Raw genomic sequence first — 20,581 nt, 5'->3', positions numbered from 1 at the left:
TGACCGAATGCCTCTGTGGTGTTAAACTAAATTGTCAATTGTCACTTGTCCTTGTCAATCATGTTCTATTCCCAATTTTGATTCGATGGTTTTGGAAAACTGAAAAAGTATCTTGTTTACACTAGTTTCTAGATATTTTTAAGTGTTAAACTTATAGCTAAATGAGGTAACATCTTTTTAATGGATTAACCGTAATTGATGTATGATAATTATTGAATAATATGTCATGTCAAGTACTAGCTAAAACTAGCGACTATATGATGAGTGAAAGAGAAGTCTCCATTCCTAGCCTGTTATTTTGCCTTTTCTCTTGACATCTATTTACTTTATCAATATTTTTCATATATTTTGTTCTAAAAGATATATTGCACCCTAAAATTGTTTATTATTACGGCTTTATTAGTAAAGCTTACCAATCAAAACACAAAATTGAGCCCCTTTTCTTAATTGGGTAAATATTAGCGTAATTCGCATTCGCCAAGTACATTATCGGATGACGTTTGCTTTACCAACAAAAACTAAGCAGTGATTTTCTAATGTAATGCTCAAATTTCCAGCTTTGAATTGGAGGGCAACAATGAAGTATTACTCTGAAGTTAAATAAAAACGATATATAAAGTTTTGTTGTGAGTTAAAAAATAATCAGCCGCAATGATGAAAAGTACGTTACCGAAAGACAAACCTGGCAAGATGAGGATCAGAGCTTTTCCCGTAAGTGACGCCTTTTTATCCAGTTATTAAGAATAAATATTGCACACTAGATGTAAAACATATCAATTATTAAAATTTATATTAGTGTAGAAGGTTACTTGTATATTATGATAATAAAATATTTTACTAATTGTTTTGATACAACCATTTAATAGGAACCTCATTACTAAATAACACTTAAAATATGATTTATTTAGCTCTGTACTTTAAATATAAAGTTGCATTTAAGAGGGACTGGTGGATAAAGCTTAACATAAAAAAGTAATTTATTAAGGAACAGTCACAATATAACTTAATTTGTGTGAAATTAAATAAGGTTAAATTATACTTTAATAAATTTGCCTGAGACTGGAGTTCTTGAAATTGTTTAGGTAATCAATTAAAAATTGTGTGTGTATATAGATGTTAGTGTTTTCAATGATTTATGGTGTATGTTTTTAATCCATAGTCATTATTTGACAACCAATTTCAAAATTGGAAAAATAAGTTCACTTGAATACAGACAAAATTTCAGTAAAAAAATGTCATTAATTTGTTTGACAACATAGAAAAATCACTACATTAGAGAATTTATAAAATTGTTTACAACATATATATTTTTACTTTGATATTTATGTTTTTGTAATGATAGAAATCATAAAACTCAAAATGACTAGAAAATTTCAAGTATGGAACTATTCAGAACCTTATTATCAGATGTATCCGGATACATGGGTATGTCCTCTCAATAACTTGTATGAAATAGACAGGCTGTCTAATTCATACTAAGTAGAACCACAACTGACTATTTTGTTAGTTGTGTTTGATATCAAAGCTGGCTTTCTTTTTATTTGTGTAGATGTTTTATTCATGGTTAAGGACGTTGCGGGAGAAATTAACAATTTATAATACCTAAATAATCTAATATAGACAATGAGCATTATTAATTACTACACTTATTAATTTTTCTAAATTAAATACTACTGACCTTGCCTCATGTGTATAGTAATAAGATAGTCATAATCTTCCTAACACAATAGAAATAAATCTTTTTCAGATGACTATGGATGAGAAGTATGTAGAGAGTATATGGACTTTACTAAAAAATGCAATACAGGAAATACAGAAAAAGAATAATTCGGGTCTCTCATTTGAAGAATTATACAGGAATGCATATACTATGGTACTCCACAAACATGGGGAGAGGTTGTACACTGGCCTTAAGGAAGTTGTTACACATCACCTCGAAAACAAGGTAACTATTGAGGGCCTTCAAGAGGAAATCAAGTTATATCTGTATTTCTATGAATTTCAATAATTTATCCTACATCCCCTTGGAATTTTACAGTCCATAAATCCCTTAAGGTATAGGGGTGTTTCATACTTAATTTTCTTCAATTTACCTTTCTTACTGAATTATTTTGTTTCTTCTAGATATGGAAACATTATGCTTAAAGCTGTGCATATTGCATAGTAAATTATACTTAAAATGTTATGCCAAAGCTTTCAATTGTACTTCTTAAGATCCATGAAAATCTTCACAGGTCCGTGAAGATGTCCTCCATGCATTGCACAATGGATTTCTGCAAACACTCAACAATGCATGGACAGATCATCAAACTAGCATGGTGATGATCAGAGATATACTCATGTATATGGATAGAGTTTATGTACAACAGAATGATGTGGATAATGTCTATAACCTAGGACTTATTATATTTAGAGATCAGGTACTGCTATTATTCTTAAGTATTCTTCTGGCTCGGAAAATTTTATATTGTATGTGTGCTACAATATTTCATACATTCAGTAGCTTTAGTTATCGCATGTAACCCAGAGATTGTAGATTCTCTGCAAATCAATAATTTTTCTGGTTTTATAGTAACAGAAGAAGGATCATTTATGGACGATCACTGTGTCTATAAGTAGTGTGGTTCGTTAAATAAAATCATCATATTTTATTCATACATGATTACATGATCAGTTTACACTTTAAAACTAACCATTTAACCCAAAATTAGTGTTTTAGCACTGTTTAAATTGTGTTTATGCTGTTATAATAGATGTGTAGTTAAAAGAGTGTTATATTAAAGACTATTTTTTTTTAATAATGCAGTATTTAATGTCAAGAGAAGGAATAGGCTTAGGAAAATATAATTAACTGTAATATCGTGGGACTCGCTGATATGCAATTTTAATTTTATTGTTAGTTTTGTATTTTACCTCTGTTTAGTGCTTTTGGGTCTGAGTCAACTCAACATTAGACAACAATACAATTTAAAAAAATATTTATTATTCTTTTACTATTAAGTTATGAACATATTTCTAATATTTCTTGTAATAGGTTGTTCGGTACGGTTGTATACGCGATCATTTACGACAAACACTCCTTGAACTGGTCGCTCGTGAAAGACGTGGTGAAGTGGTTGATAGATTGGCTATTCGCAATGCCTGTCAGATGCTCATGGTATTGGGGATTAACTCCCGGGCAGTGTATGAAGAGGACTTTGAGAAACCGTTTCTGCATCAGTCTGCTGAGTTTTATCGGGTAAGTTTTCTCCAGTTTGAGCTCAATTATTTTTTAATCTTACCGTTCTCTCCCCTTATTCTTTTTCATGTTCATTGTTTTAGTATCTTATGTTTCTACTTTATACTTTATTTGATTGTTATGTATCTGTTTTCTAATTAAGAAATATTCATAAAATGTTATAAAATGAAGGCTGGGTCAGTCAGTCAATATAAAAGCGATAAACTCAAAAACTACGTGAGTACGTAGTGGAAAGTGGATAATTCATTTTAATTGTTTTGTATCTAACTTGATTAAAATATAACGATTGAGGAAGGGGTCGCATTTTATTTGACAAAATTCGGAAAATCGGTAAACTTGTAGAAGGAATCTAGTTCAACATAAAGAGATATACATTATACAGTTAAAATGTCTCTTGTTTGTAAACCGTTTTATAAAAACTGCATAGTATGTAAGATATTTATTGGAAGACCAATTACTATTACTTACACAATTAAGTAAAACTTAATTGCAGCACTAGCAGACCGGCCAAGCGTTTTCTTATATTACATAGTAGTATAAAAATATTTTGCAATGAAATAATATTGTGGATATAAATTGAGATGTAAGCTATCCTATCTTTTAAGTTAAATCGAACTGATCACAGTGTGAAAATTTGATTAAAATCGATTAAGTAGTTTAGGAGTCCATAGCGGACAACGTGTCAAAACAACGTGACGCGTAATTTATATCATTGCCTAATACTTTATGACACTAAGATCACTGAATAATAAAAATAAACATGATTAACGGAACTTTGGAATTTAAGGAAAACAATATCAGTTAACATTCGTCATAGTCCATTTGGAAATTTTAATGAATGATAATAATACATTAAATGGATTCGCGATTTCATAATAATGGGTAATGTCCAATGGCCATGTTTCAGCCATTTAGCCATCTATTAAAGTTATTATGTAAATACAATCTTAAGAAACAAGTCTTTGGGGCTATATTTTATGTTTAACCTTTTATGTATATGAAAAAAATCCTTATATACTAGATATCATTCACTACTGCCACACTAATCTAACACAATATTTTTTACATTATTTACAAAACTAGATCTTTCAAACCCCTAGTGATAAAGGGTGTCCATCCCAAAAAAAAAAATTCTATGATACAGCATACAAAAATACATAGGTACAACTCCTAAATTTCGCCGCTCTACGATCAACCCCTATTTTTACACGCTTTATATTAGCTTCACCTGTAGGTATGTATGTATGTATGTAACCGACTCCTTCGGACTCGATTTTGACCCACTTTTAACGGACAGATTTAATTCAAACTTTGCGCACCTGTCAAAGATAGATGACAATGCAATAATCCGAAACAAAAAATGAAAAAAATAAAACAAATAAACTAAAAAATAAATATCTAATAGTTAAAAAAAACTAAAAAACACGCTTTTAAAGCACATCAAACTAAAAAGTGAAAAATAATTCCTAATTTAGGCTGAAAATGGTAATGAACAAAAAATACTGGTATTATTGTGAAAAAGCGTGGGTTGCTCGATAGACGAAAAATATGGCACAGAGCGCCCCACGCGTTTTCACAATAATACCAGTATTTTTTATTTTAGTAGATAGTTATTTATGTTGAATTAAAAAAATGTTTCCTAGAAATAATATACATGGCAAAACAACGCTTGCCGGGTCAGCTAGTAATAAATAAATTTCTCTGACACGTCGTTATTATGTCCACAGATGGAATCTCAGAAGTTCCTAGCAGAGAACAGCGCAGCGGTGTACATAGCACGAGTCGAGGCGCGTATAAGCGAAGAAGCTGAACGCGCAAGACACTATCTTGATGAAAGTACAGAGCCTCGAGTAATCGCTGTATTGGAACATGAACTTATTGAACGGCACATGAAGACTATTGTAGAGGTATTATTATTAAAACGACGACTCATTGGTCTAGTGGTTAGTACCCCTGACTGCGAATCCATGGGTCCCGGGTTCGATCCCCGGCTGAGGCGAACATCGATGTGATGAGCATTTGGTGTTGTTCTTAGGTCTTGGGTGTTTAAATATGTATTTATATGTATATCTATCTATAATATGTATGTATATCCGTTGCCTAGTACCCATAACACAAGCTTCACCAGCTTAGCATGGGACTAGGTCAATTGGTGTGAATTGTCTTAAAAAAAAAACCTAACCTTTTTTTAAATAAATATTCTACTGCTACAATTATTTTACTATTGAGATTGGCCTGGGCGGGATGTTGCGTTAAAGTGCGCTATGATTCTTATTGTCCGAGGAATGGGATCTATGACATGAACAGAGCAGCAGAATAGTTATGCGTGCTCACGGCAATTTTTTCTGCGAATTTTTTTTTTCGCTTACAATTTAAACCCGAGACCTCGTGATCTGTTGCTGAATATTCTTAACACTATTGAGACTAACTTTATTCCTTGTATAACAATACAATATAGTTGGAATTTTTTGAAACGTTGTTAAGCTAAAAATAGAAGCCTTTTACGTGTTTAATTTTTTTAGATTTTTGTGTCTACGATCTGTCGGCTATTCTTTGAATGTTTAGTTGAGTCTGATCTGTATGTATGTATGTAGTTCTGCTGTCAAGCACGTGTACTAAATTTCGTATCGTATATGTCCACTAATTGCTCGAAAACTAAGAGTTAAGGCCGATTTACATTATCTTAGTGTTTAGGAGAGTGCTTTAGTACAACTTGAAAGGCAAGTTCTTTAGCGTAGCGTGTACTAAAGCAAGTAGCGTTTACATGTTTCAACTAAAGTACTATCCTAAAGCACTCTCCTAAACACTAAGATAATGTAAATGGGCCTTTATAGAGATCATCTTCTTACGGCAACTTTCTATACTCAATCCCAATCCAATTTTGAGAGTTTGATAAAGTATCGTTTTTGTAAAATATCTTTGAATTCGATAGATCAAATTTTGACATTTATCAATCTAAACTTTCAAAAATCTGGATTGGAAATAATTTTAGATTATAGATCTTCCAACTTAGTCTTCAGTTTTAAAACTGGTAATCTTAATAGGTATTCTTCATATAATAATTATTCGTTCAGCCGAGTATCAAACTTACGACCCAATTGTACACTTTTACAATTACACTTTTTTTTTCAGATGGAGAACTCTGGCGTGGTTCACATGTTAATGCACACGCGTACCGTGGAGTTGGCCTGCGTCTACAAGTTATTATCTCGCGTTCAAGAAGGCCTTCGTACAGTCGCTGATTCAGTGTCGGCCCATCTCAGAGAACAAGGACGAGCGTTGGTCACAGACACACATCATAATACAAATGCTATTGCATATGTTCAGGTAAATATAGAAAGAAGTTACGTGAATTTACAAATGGAGATTTTGTTTTTTTTTTAATTAAAAAATATTTTGGAGATAACGACTAAATAGCTGAATCGATTACAATTAATTTAGCTATACATACTAAAGATTACACATTATCTGTGGTGAGCACGCTGCGCGCGCAACGCGCTTGCTCCGAGCCAATAGACCAATAACAGACTTCTTCGATTTTGGCGCTATTTCGTACATACGAATTTGAGTAATATTTTGTTGCATAACACTTTAGTAGCAAAAATATCAAGCAACACCGACGATACTGATGAAAATTTAACTCTACCTGACATTCTAGAAACAGCTACGAAACTGACGAATAGTCTTTTGTTAGAAAAATCAAATGCGTACGACAAATTTTACCAAGACTTGATGACTTGGAAAATGAACAAAAAGGCTAACTCATTATCCGAAAATGTTTTATTCGCCTACTTTCCAGTGTTATTGGATAACTTTAAGTGTTCGCCCTTATGGTCTAAATCTATATATATAAAAGAAAGTCGTGTTTGTTACAACACTTATAACTCGAGAACGGCTGGACCGATTGCCATGGTTTTTGGATTTGTTTCCGTCCCGAATAGCAGAATAAGCAATAAAATATCGGATAACTTATCGAATAACAATAAATTAATTAATTAATTTTACGAATGCAAAAACCATATGGTGCCATCTGTTGACAAAACTACGCATCATTTTACGTCGAATTCGTGTCAGTTCAAGAAATTCCGATCTTGAGGTGAATGAGGAGATGCATAACCATGCTTTGATCCTGATCAAAAGATGTTGGATATCAGAAAGTGCTTAACATGCAGTATCGCCATATTGACGCTAGAGAGAAGATGCCTAATGTGTAAAACTACCATTCTTTTTTCGCAATGGCAAGCAATAAAACATTTCTGTATTTGCAAAAAAGTTGCATTAATGTAATACTTAACATTAATGAAATCCTAAAATAAGTTAAATTAAAGTAACAACGATTTTATAAGGTTGTAGGGCGGAACGAAGTTAGCCAGGTCAGCTAGTATTCTATGATTCAAAGTACACTGAGTATTTACAACGAAATTGATATTACCAAATATTCAAAACTTGTATCATTTCTGAAACGTAAATCACAAGGATATAAAGGGAAGAAAGCCAAGACATTTTCAGTTGAACACTTAAATATTTTTTTAAATGAAGAGATTAAGTAAAGTAGTGTATGCAACTGCATATAATTAAGTATTTATGACAGTTGCATAAACTACTGTTACCTGACATATTATATATCTTTTTAACGAGTAAACTGTGTCTAATAGAAATATCCTGTTATAGGGACCACTGTTTGATTAAATAATATTATTTACAGAATTTGCTGGAGCTAAAAGATCGATTCGATCACTTCCTGCACAAATCGTTCAATAGTGACAAGATCTTTAAGCACATGATTGCGTCGGACTTTGAGTACTTCTTAAATCTTAACAATAAGTCACCTGAGTTCCTCTCACTCTTCATCGATGGAAAACTTAAAAAGGGCGAGAAGGGGGTAAGTTTTTATTTTTCTCTAAGTCATATTTTTTGATATGTGAGGTAAGTACGTAAGCGTAGGGAAGGGGGGGGGGGGGGGTTCTTATTTGGTGATTACATCAACAGTAATTATTTACTTTTTGACACATTACCCACACATTGTCTATGCTCGAAAACGAAATGCATTTTCGAAGATTCATATAAAAAATAATTCGTTATGTACTATAATTTTTGAGAGCTTTGCTTACTTTTTCTAACAAGAAGACTTTTCGTAAAACATAGCTCTGCGAAACAGTGAGTATGAGAGGTTGAAGGGTTGATCCCTTCCACGCATTTTCAGGGGAAATTTGCTATATTTTGGAATTCTCATACATATTGATTTTAAAATTAATTTTAGTTTAACAGTTTTAAAAGTGTTAGGACAAGTAAACTTGAAGACTAATTAATTATAATATATTTATTTCAGATGAGTGAGCAAGAAATCGAAGCGGTGTTGGACAAGACAATGGTGTTATTCCGTTTCCTGCAAGAAAAGGATGTGTTTGAGCGATACTATAAGCAGCACTTAGCTAAGCGACTCCTACTTAACAAATCCGTCTCAGATGACAGCGAAAAGAATATGATCTCTAAATTAAAGGTAATATAAATATTTAGTCCTTTCTAAGTATTAAACAAAATTACGTTACAAAGTTACGTAATCATAATCTATATAAAAAGAAATTTGTATTTCTCTTGGTTACTCTATATGACAATCTACCCCTCAAAGGGTTAATAAAAGTTAAATTTAAAAAAATATAATGTTTTTGGATTTTTTTATTTTGCTGTCGGTACTTTTTTTTGCACAAATATTTCTGTTATGAATGGTGCTAATAGACCACAAGCCCATGAACAAAAAATACCTGTGAAATGACCCAACGTGAATTACGCTTAGAAGGCTGTTACTGTATCTGAAAATAGCTCTGAGCACTATGCCGTCATTTCTGAGCGGTACATGTGAGTACGTGAGTGAATGGACTTTCTCAGGTACAATGGGGGAATTTCGACTAATTATTAATGTACGGCTTTGTTATAAGTGTATAGATGATTAAAAATAAATGTCGAAAAACCTAGTGCCGTACAAAAGTGATGGTGCCGGAAGTCGGTGCAAATTTTTAATTCGACGACAGTTGCAGAAGCAATATAGGTCATTTATTACTGTACGGCATTTGTGTGATTCCTTTTGGACACATATACAGATACTTTACCCGTAAACGCCGTACATATTCCCAGCGGATCGGTCGAAAGCCAAGGGTCGCAACATATGCCTGATTAGCATATAGGTGATGATGATATGAATCAACATAAAATTAAATGATCTTGAGAGTACTTCACAAATAGATAACATTTTCCAGCATGCCGTACATTTTTTGTGGAACACATAGATGTATGGGGTAAATTACTTTTCTCAGAAAAGAGTCATTTTCCGGTGACTTTTATCTGTACGGCAATAACACAGGTTATTAATACTTTAAACAATCTTCAATAAAAGATAAATGCCGTACACTTTCGATAGTCCGCTACCACCGCCTACCAATACAGGGCGTCCCAAAGTTATGGGAAATGAAGGGAAAGTACCTGAAATATCGTAGATAGGGTATTTTACTAAAAGAAGACTTTATGTTATTTTTAAAAGTTATTAATTCTACATTCAAAGATTTTTTAAAAATTACTTGCCTCGTCTGGGAATCGAACTGACTTAAATGTAAAAAAAACACCCCTACTTTTATGATGCCAATCGAAAGAATGGCCAAAAACTAATAACTCTTCTTAAGTAACATAGTATTTTAAAAGAAAGGAACAGCGTGAATATATCTTTTTAATCAAATTAAAAACATTATCTATCGTATTCGGCCTAAAAAAATCCCCTACGAGTCTGTTACTTTAGAAAAGTTATTAGGTTTTGGCCATTCTTTCGATTGGCATCATAAAAGTAGGGGTGTTTTTTTTTTAATTTAAGCCGGTTCGATTTCCAGACGAGGCAAGTAGTTTTTAAAAAATCTTTGAATGCAGAATTACTAACTTTTATAAATAACATAAAGTCTTCTTTTAGTAAAATACCCTATCTGCGATATTTAAGGTACTTTCCCTTCATGTCTCATAACTTTGGGACGCCCTGTATTATATATATTTTTGTTAAAAATATTTTTCCTTTACCTCTCTCTGCTGGTACGATAAGGCTGTAAATATACTTTACAGCCTTATGGTAGTATACTCAGATATGTACAGTTATTAATGACCTTAAGGGACACCTCAAACGTCGTCGAAGTTTTTATCAGCTGTAAAGAATAATCTGGAGTAAAATGTACGGCATCTGGTTTTTTTTGTTTATTTATATTTGTTACATATAAAATAACAATAATCTTTGAAAATATTACTCCCCATATTACTCTAGGAGCATTTGAAAAGTCATCTAAATTTCGGAAATTTCATATATTTTTTATCATAATATTTTTATTTGTTACCATTTATAATGAACGGCTATAATGTACAACGGTAATATTTAGTAACATTATGTAAAAAAACAAGTTGCCGTACATTATTCTCTGATCTTACAGCAGTAAGAACTTGGTAAATCCTGAAATTTCGATAAATATTTAATTACACAAATATTAACTATAATATTTGGACGGCATAATTATAAAACATTATTGTCCGTGTTAAATAATATTTTGAACATGTTGCCGTACATTTTACAATGACCTTAGGGTATATGGGTGTAGGGGTAGGGTTCCGACCCTTGGCTTTCGACCGCTCCGCTGGAAATATGTACGGCGTTTACGGGTAAAGTATCTGTATATGTGTCCAAAAGGAATCACACAAATGCCGTACAGTAATAAATGACCTATATTGCTTCTGCAACTGTCGTCGAATTAAAAATTTGCACCGACTTCCGGCACCATCACTTTTGTACGGCACTAGGTTTTTCGACATTTATTTTTAATCATCTATACACTTATAACAAAGCCGTACATTAATAATTAGTCGAAATTCCCCCATTGTACATGAGAAAGTCCATTCACTCACGTACTCACATGTACCGCTCAGAAATGACGGCATAGTGCTCAGAGCTATTTTCAGATATAGTAACAGCCTTCTAAGCGTAATTCAGGTTGGGTCATTTCACAGGTATTTTTTGTTCATGGGCTTGTGGTCTATAAAGGAAGGTTGTAGGTACGTGGGCCCATATACATATTATGTTATACAACATAAGTATTGTATATTTTTCTAAGATTTAATGACAAGGTTTATTTTTTTTTTTTACGGTTAGGTCTGCTTTCCTTCCATCTTTATTCGATTACAATTTTGTTAAAAAAGGTGTAAGATATTATTGTTCAATGTTTTTTTTTAAAACAAGGATGTACATGGTTCTTTAGTAGGGTGACCCAAGAATATATATTATAAAAAAACATTGCAATACTATATCAAAACCATAAATTTCCCAGAGAGAAGGATTGCTCAAAGACGTGGAACCCCGTTATTTCCACTGTATAATCGGAGACGTGTCCCAAATTGAGAATTCCCTAACAGAATAACCCCATACCCCTAATAAAAAGCTGCAAAATTCTTTACAATACTCTCGTGAGTAAAATTATATTTCACCTTGCTTAAAGTCTGGAGATATTTATTAAAGACTTACAATCATTAACGTGCTCAATCTAGCAATACTCGCACATGAGCAACGAACGCGTGATAAATTAATTTCGCTTATAATTTCTCATGCATCAGTTTAGATCCTTAAAAAGTGTTCGCGGTAAAGAATTTTGCAGAGTTTCTATCAAGACTTTAAGCAGGAATGTAGCTTAGGGAGCGTTCAAGTATTACGTAACGAATTTGTGGGGGGGGGGGGGGCCTTTTGTAAAACGTTACGATGCGGGGCGGGGATTGAATTACGCGTTATTGTTAATATTATTTTCGACTTTCCAGTACTTTACATCACACAATGGTTACTAGGTTGTCACTAAACGTTTTACTATACGTGGGTACAGTACTGTACTTAGGTACAGAAAAACGTTACGGCGCGTTACATGGGGGGGGGTTCAATAACCTCCAAAAAATTGAGTGACGTAATACTTGAACGCTCCCTTAGAGTAAGAAGTAGACTTAGCGGGAAGCCTGGCTTCCGTACGGCAAAAATGTATTGGATTTCGAGAATAGTGTAGTTAATGAAAATTTCTCATCTCCGTTATTGTTCGTTCATTTATTGGGCATTACTTAAGTACTTTTTAGCGTAGTTATTTGGTATACAGTACTTACCTTGGATTTATTTTAGTCACCATGCGTACGTAAAGTAAATATCCAGTGGCGCTACAACACTACAAAAATAATAAAAATGTATTTATTCATTACAAGTATGCATTACAATTATGACATTAGGAAACCCTTTTTAGTAAACTATACCTGTGTCAGACTTTCCAGCTATTCCATAACAAACTCTATACAATTTTTGTGTTTAAAAAAATGTTTACAACAATTACAAACAAACAAGCATCTGTTTTGGTAATTTTATTTATTCATAGATATGTCGTCGACTTTTGCGTCAATAAATGCAAACGTTGATTGTCTATGTGCACAATTCTTGATAAATCAATACAAAGCATCAATCACAGCTGTGCAGTAGATCAACATCACAAATCTATTGCACAGCTGTGTTTCGAACGATACTACAGCTACCGGCAAACTTCTCGAGCATTAAACAAGGGAGTGGGGGAAAGTTTGCGCGTATACACAAACGTCAACTAATTTACCAATCACGCAATCGACACGTCACTCTACCGCCGCCGCGCATCACCGCCCCCAAGTGATACCTAAAAATCGCTTCGGAGCAAGCAAGGACATTTGTTCAAGATGTTTGCCGGTATCTGTACTCAGGGTTATGTGAAACTGGATATAAATAGCCACTGAGCCAACAGTGTTCTTGTTCATAATTTATTTAAAAGTACATACACATAGACATAAAATTTATTACTAACGAAACAAAGGAATTAGGTGCATTTTAAGTGTGTTTGTAACTAGCCCTGGCTCAGCATTATGCTGTGGAGCAGACGTGTTCCACAATGCTGGTCATCTAACCTTTCATACAAATATGTTCGCACTTTGTCAAACTGATGATGAATTTGACGTAATACTAAATCAGGGTCCTAAAATCATTCGTAATTCCAATACATACTTGTAAATACGCTTATTTGCCGTACGTTTTAAATTAATTTGTTGTATTTCAGACTGAATGCGGTTGTCAATTCACATCGAAACTCGAAGGAATGTTCAAGGACATGACAGTGTCTAATACCATAATGGAGGAATTTAAGGAACACGTTATATCATCCGGGGTGAGTTTTTGAATAATTATACATATATTTTTTGTATGTATATATATATAGGGAACAGCACTTACTAAATACTACTGCTCAAAAAATATATTTTAAAAATTAATCAAAGTTTTATATAACCATTATTCTATTACACTGAATTAGTACGATTATGATTAGGAAAAATTCGGGTTGTAATTTATATGTCAAGACACAAGAACAATCTCGTTTTGAGCGCTGAAATACGTGAAACTTTATAAACATAAAATAGTTTAACAGCTCTTGAAACTAGATTTAAGTTTAATTCACGGGAGCCTAAGCGCGAATTGATTCGGTGTATCAAAATATTTGACTTTAAAGAGTCTAATAATTTAAACTAGAAGACAAAAAATATAAGATAATGATTATCGTCTAAATCGTTCGTATCGTTTAAAAAATAAGTATAACTGATTAATAAAATATAAAATGATAAAATTGTGTACTAGTCTTAAATACACAAAAAAAACTGAACCATTGTCGAACACACAACTTGTATCAAAATAAAATAAAAAATATTTTCAGAGCAATTTACACGGCGTGGATCTGTCAGTGCGCGTGCTTACTACGGGATTTTGGCCGACGCAGAGCGCCACGCCCAAATGCAACATACCTGCCGCGCCTAGGATGGCGTTTGAAGTCTTTAGAAGGTAATGTATATATGCAGGATGTTTTAAATATTCATTTTTGAAGTTATACTTCTTTAGGCGCGTTATGAAAAATTGATCAGAGTGAAATTTTCCGATGCGCGCGCACCGTGACACAAAATTAACAGAATGAAGTTGCCCACGGAAGACGCTACGGCATTGGACATAATTTCAAAACAACATTCGAATAATAAAATAATTTATGTTACATTTAATGTAAGAGAATAAATAAATATTTATTTATTTAATTTTTCAAATGTAAACTGAACATTATTGACTATAATGACTCCTTTTCCAGTATTTGATTATTTAATTGTAATTAATTATTTGCATGCAATCAAAAACTATTTTTAATAATGCCAAAGAAGTATAACTTCTTACGCGCGTACATAAGTACACGCACCCTTTTTTTATCTTTTAAAGACTAATGTTTAACATTTTTTATATTTGAACTTAATTTTTTTAGCTTCTACCTAGCAAAGCACTCGGGCCGCCAGCTCTCCCTCCAGCCCCAGCTGGGCAGCGCAGACCTCCACGCGACGTTCCGTGGGGCTTTGCCCTCGTCACCTCCCCGCTCCCCGCCCCACTCCGCCCCCGCAGCTCCCCGCAGGCACATCATCCAAGTGTCCACCTTCCAGATGTGTGTGCTGCTGCTGTTTAACAAGAGAGAACGGCTTACCTATGAGGTGAGTTCCTAATATTTAATCTCTTTGCGGAAAGAGAAGTGTTTTAAAACTATTATTTGCTACGTGTCATTTCATTCTTATTTAATCATTAACTATGATAGCACATAAAGAAACCCGTATTTGGGGGTAAAAAGTTATTATTATTGACCTTAATACATTTATGAAACAACATTGTAATCGCGTTATTAGGCCAGTAGCGCCATCTCTTGACAATAAAAGTAATAAACACCAAATCTGGTTTCATTTAGCAAAGGTAAAATTGACCTTAATACCAGAATTTGAGAGCAGTGTTGGCAATCTTCCTTGAGGTTGTAGGTGCCATCCCTGACTGTGCACCATTGGACTTTCTTTCAAATTGCGCATTTAACATTCGCTCGAAAAGAGAAGGAAAACATCGTGAAGAAACCGGCTTGCCCAAAAAGTCGACCACGTGTGTCAGGAGGCTGATCACCTACTTGCCTATAAGATTGACAAAAGATCATGAAACAGATTCAGAAAACTGAGGCCCAGACCTAAAAAGGTTGTAGCGCCACTGATTTATTTATTTTATTTGTGATGATGTTTCACATGTACAGCGAGGTTACCACTAGCGAATGCAATCTCGAGTCGAGAATACGAAATCTCGCGGGATCGACATTGCATTCCCTACTTACCACCCATTTGGTGGTTAAAATAGATGTGTTTATTAATATACGTGTATCATAACAATTGTCAATGAATAATTCCAGGAAATCCTGAACGAAACAGACGTCCCGGAGAAGGATTTAGTGCGCGCTCTGCAATCTCTGGCGATGGGCAAACCCACACAACGAGTGCTTATCAAACATCCTAAAACCAAGGAAATAGAGCCCTCTCACCAGTTCTACGTGAATGATGCGTTCACTTCGAAATTGCATAGGTAATTGCACTATTCCCTCTCTTACATAAACTACTATTTTGTCTCTTTCTGTCATATTGTGTTTACGCTGTGATGAAAAGAAACAGAAGTACTTTATTTTTGTTGTTCTGAAGAGTTGTTTGGGTTGATCATTCCTGCATCGACGTTATGGCTAGAAGTCTTCCTCGGTTCGCTTCACAAGACTTTTCTTTTGCGAACTGAGGAATCGAAAACCGCTGGGAGACTTCCCTGGGAAATACAACCTCCAATTGTTTAAAAAAAAGGCCGGCACTAAAATGGGTGTGTCCATGGGCTTCGGCGACTACCCTTTTTTGGGGGTTACGTCCCGTCGTTTGCCCCCTGTACTATAAAAAAATAGCAGTGAATGAAAAACGATTGTTAGGCAGTAGTAAAAATCATTTAAAACTGACTTACTGATGAATATTTTTATTCATTTTAGCATCTATAAAACATTTTCAAACAAGCCATATTGTGTCTGTACGGCTCTGTTAGCTAATTTTTAAAATACAAAGTATTTATTCATAAATAATAAAGGCAACGAGCAGGTCGCTAATAATAATCTACTTCTAACTACCAAATCTACCAATGTAAAGAGAAATAAAATTATGTTATTCACAAGACGTCCGAAGCATCAAATATTATACAAAACAGCTGAATGACGATGATTGATAAATTATGTTAGGGATATGATTGGATTGTGATTCCAAGGATACATCTTTTGAAAGAGTGTAGGGTCCCATACATTTATTTATGTATGTGTTATACTAATGAATAATTATTTCCCCCAAATCAGGGTAAAAATCCAGACAGTAGCGGCGAAGGGCGAGTCGGAGCCGGAACGACGTGAGACTCGTAACAAAGTGGATGAGGATCGCAAACACGAGATTGAGGCCGCTATCGTGCGTATCATGAAGGCCAGGAAGAAAATGGCGGTATGTTTCATTTCTTTAAGTAGTTTTTGTATATAGTATCCTCGTGTATCTTCTATGAATAATTATAATAACTATTCGTGACAGAAATATGGTTGTAACAAAATTGATCTAACGCTAGTCCTTTCACTGGGGAGTGTTTGCTATTTTTTTTTAAATAAAATTTGTCTTAGTTTAATCAAACAAAAGTCGTATAAGACCTAAGAAGTACGTGAATGTATGAGTTTGTGAATGGGTGTGCGTATATAACACTCTGTATTTGAGATTGGCTAAGAGTTGTTATAAACGTGCGCTGTCTGTGTTAGTTTTTGGAACCACAGACCTATGCTAAAATTTGTAGTAATAATATTTCCTCATAGTTTTTTTAATGAAGGCAAATTTTGGATTTATTAATTCGCGTAAAGTTTAATCTTACTTTCATAAAGGATTTTAATTAAAAGTTGATCTAGAATAGTTTTTTTATTATAATATATTTGTTTTTCTTGAGATGGAAAATGGTATGTTTTTCGGGAATGTAGAATACAGTTTCTGAAATATCATCTTGCATCTAATATATCCAGAGCTTACACTAGCAGTTCCCGGAAAATTTGTTGGTACCAGGTTATTAAGCAGATTTTCCTACTGAAAATATATTCGAACTTCCAAGTGCGCCAACACAAATGCATGAGCGGGGAAATGTATAATTTTAGAAAATATAAATTTCACATTCATGCTAATTAATTAAATGCTTAATCAAGTTCTATTTAAATTAAAATAATTAACTACTAGGTTATGAGTCTTGAGTGTCAAATCCTATACGTCTTATACATAAGTCTCGACTCTGAACCATTATTTAAGAAAACCTGATCAAAAAGAAAGCAGCAGTCTCCTACACATACATTTTTATTTTTTAATAATATTTTCAAATACCTTCTTAGCATTATATCTATTTTTGTATTTTCAGCACACCCTGCTAGTAGCAGAAGTAACAGAGCAGCTGCGCGCGCGCTTCTTACCTTCTCCGGTGGTGATCAAGAAACGTATCGAGGGTCTCATAGAACGGGAGTACCTCGCGCGTACGCCAGACGACCGCAAGGTGTACACATACGTCGCATAGGTGCGTCTACACATATATACTACCAATTACAAGGTAAATTTTAGAAAATTAGATTTTATACAGTTTTGACCCCATTTGATTTATCGCAAATAGTGCGCATGTGTAAAGTAAATTTTATTTTATTTTAAATAATTATTTCTAAGAGGAAAGTAATAATTTGAACTTCAAAAATGCTGTTGACGTTGTTATATTGGCTGTCTATTAGCGAAATCGCGTTACCCGGATTAAAATAAGCCAGATCTCAGCGTACTCGTTGAACTAACTCATGCGCAACTTTCGGCAACATACTGTTGAGTCCCTCAACAGTCAGTATGTCAGACATGCAAATTGTAGTACAATTAAAACGTATTCTTTATATTGAATAAACTATGAAAAAAAGATTCTGATTACTTTAGAACATCTGTACATGTTGGCTCATTGCTTTAAAGGTAAATGTAATACTAGCGACCGTGACCCGAAACCTTAATAAATTGTATGCCTTCCTCTAGAATTCTAATCATATTTCTCTCCTATCGCACATAATAACGTGGTGAACGAATTTTCAAAGTCAGTTCAGTAGATCTCTGATAAAACTTTAGCTCTTTAATATTAGTATAGATTTTTTAGGCATTTTAAAAATCTAGGCACTAAACAATGTTTCATTACTTTCAGGCTAACAGCGAGACCGTAAATCTCTCGGGTGGACAAGTTAAAGTGATAGAAGTAACGAGAGTATTTAAATTATTGCTAAATAAAAATTATTAGTTAATACAAAACGTTTATTTTATTATCAAAGCGAATATTAGCATTTCTCGAATATTAGAAGAAGTTTTTCGGCAGGTTTATGTTTAGTTGCGGTGCGCCGGCGAATTCTAAAGATTTTCTCAGCTCTAAAAAGCTCGTGTCTACGGTGATCACTGTCGAAATGTCCTCTATGTCGAATGTTATGTTTTGTGCGGTGCCTTCGACCTTCACATATACAAGTTGTTCACTTTCATACGCCATAACATATCCGATTCTCGCTATAATGTTGTTGCACTTCAATTCGTTATTTTTGAACACCCCATATATGTAGGTTCTTACGATTTGCATTCGTAGCCATCGCTCGTCGCTTAGACGTTCAGGATTACCATACGGCGATATATAGAGTGTAGAATTTAGTCCCAGTAAATTTAATATTTGATTTTGTATCAAATGACAAGCGGTCGTGCCATTTTTTAAGTCGATCTGTTGTATGTGGTATCTGCATTTGCTTCTTTTATTGTGTCCAAATTGAACTATGTTGTATCTAACATTTGATGATAGACATTTCCCATTTCTGTTATATGGATACGTAAGAATTGTTTTCTCATGAGTCTTATTGAAGAAATGCAGTGTATGGTTACTCTCGGCACTCGATATTATAATTGGTAGACCCCAATTGTATCCCGGATTGCCGCTTAATTTGATGACATTTTCTATAGAATCGTTGCTTAAATAGAATTTTACTTGAATAGTCTGTGTTATAAAAGGAATTCGCATGGACACTTTCTGAACGTGTCATTTTAATACAGCTTTTGTGATTCTTGAATTGTAATAATAGAAATTATATTGCACAGTAGTAGCGATGTTCTCGCAGTAAATATCGGTACAATGAGGTTCATCACCAGTTTTATTATATGCTCGGCATTGATTGTCATCGCATATGACCAAAGTCCAATTTGTATGAAATTCGCTCTGCAAAAATAAATCGTCTGAAAAGTACGTCTCTTTCTCTATTGTGTTGACACTGTTAAAAAGAGATAGCTAATGTATTTTACGAATGGTTAGTGTTAGTTATTTTGGCTAGATTTTAAAACGTTAAATACTCAATAAAATATATGGCTTTTTTTGTTACTCCGCAATTCCTCCCAGCTTAACATACCTTCGTGGCATTAATTGTTTCCTCCATACTTAAGACGCTACTATTGGTGGCTTTTAAAGCTTGAAACATATGAAGATCTTGCAACTTTACAATACATTTGACGTTTTCGTTTATTAAAAATCTTATTCGTCTTTTATCATTGCAATAATTGTTGGCGAATGCCATTGGAATATCTGAAATTGTATCACACATTTAACAAGGAAACGCGTTTATTTTTAATATTACAATTGTTTTGAGTTAATGAAACTACTTTCAAAATTACTAAGTGTGACGTTTATTGTAAAAAAAATAAAATAAAATAATAATAATTTAATTAATTAAATCGTACAACAGTTAAATTATTTTTAGGCCTTAATTTTTCAAAATAAAATAGTAAAACTGGTTAATAAACGCGATACACAATTGTTTTAGATATTGTTTCTTAAAAAAATATTGTAAAATTGTTAAAAATAAACGTATTTTAAATATATATGTATATAAGTAAGCACCAACCGGCATGAAACCTTGACTCGTTCATCAACCATATCGGATCATTGTATTTATAAATATCCAACTCATTAAATTCTTCTTGCTTGTCACTAATACGCCACCTATGGTACCTATAAATTGCTGCCTCATCAAACTGTAATAGAAATATATAATATACCATTCATTAACGTAAATATTATGTATTTTGTTTTAACTATTTACCTGTATGTCTGTTAAGCGTTTATCGGGTAAGTTAGTTTTAGAAATACAAAATAAATTTTCTAAAAAATTCGTTTGTTTCATTTGACCTGAACTGCAGGGATGTATGAATTGTTTGAGATATTTTTCTTTACAGTTTTGCGAGAATAACATTCTTTCTGTATCCGAACAATCGGTATCACAGCAACAATTAATATCACATGTTTTATACTGGAAAAAAATAAAATGTTATTACAAAGAATCAGAAAACTGAAAAAAAATAAGCGTCGCCCGT

At 33.5% G+C, this 20,581-nt stretch overlaps 2 protein-coding genes across 6 annotated transcripts; one reads left to right on the top strand and one right to left on the bottom strand.

The window, feature by feature from the left end:
• Window positions 1-41: 41 nt before the first annotated feature.
• Window positions 42-18,493, top strand: LOC125056419 (cullin-3). Of its 5 annotated transcripts, none has more exons than XM_047659498.1 (16): window positions 42-166; window positions 558-711; window positions 1,748-1,945; window positions 2,235-2,420; window positions 3,035-3,238; window positions 4,966-5,145; window positions 6,371-6,565; window positions 7,944-8,120; window positions 8,568-8,738; window positions 13,360-13,467; window positions 14,008-14,132; window positions 14,596-14,815; window positions 15,544-15,713; window positions 16,507-16,645; window positions 17,586-17,771; window positions 18,390-18,493. In XM_047659498.1, exons 2-15 carry the CDS (start codon window positions 652-654, stop codon window positions 17,736-17,738), a joined length of 2,286 nt encoding a protein of 761 aa, XP_047515454.1. In that variant the 5' UTR covers window positions 42-166; window positions 558-651; the 3' UTR covers window positions 17,739-17,771; window positions 18,390-18,493. The 5 variants fall into 5 exon arrangements, with proteins under 5 accessions (XP_047515454.1, XP_047515456.1, XP_047515455.1 ...); XM_047659500.1 differs by having other exon boundaries at window positions 92-200; XM_047659499.1 differs by lacking the exon at window positions 42-166 and adding an exon at window positions 292-451.
• On the bottom strand, window positions 18,483-19,983 carry LOC125056420 (tectonic-1-like). Its single transcript, XM_047659501.1, is given in 2 exon segments — window positions 18,483-19,433; window positions 19,621-19,983. Coding segments are annotated over 2 exon segments (1,089 nt in total). The 5' UTR covers window positions 19,813-19,983; the 3' UTR covers window positions 18,483-18,536.
• Between the last annotated feature and the right edge of the window lie 598 nt (window positions 19,984-20,581).

This window comes from Pieris napi, chromosome 15 (assembly GCF_905475465.1).
Source record: "Pieris napi chromosome 15, ilPieNapi1.2, whole genome shotgun sequence".
Taxonomy (NCBI): Eukaryota; Metazoa; Arthropoda; class Insecta; order Lepidoptera; family Pieridae; genus Pieris; species Pieris napi.
Note: the sequence above shows the minus strand (reverse complement) of the source record. Positions and strands in the feature narration are given on the sequence as shown.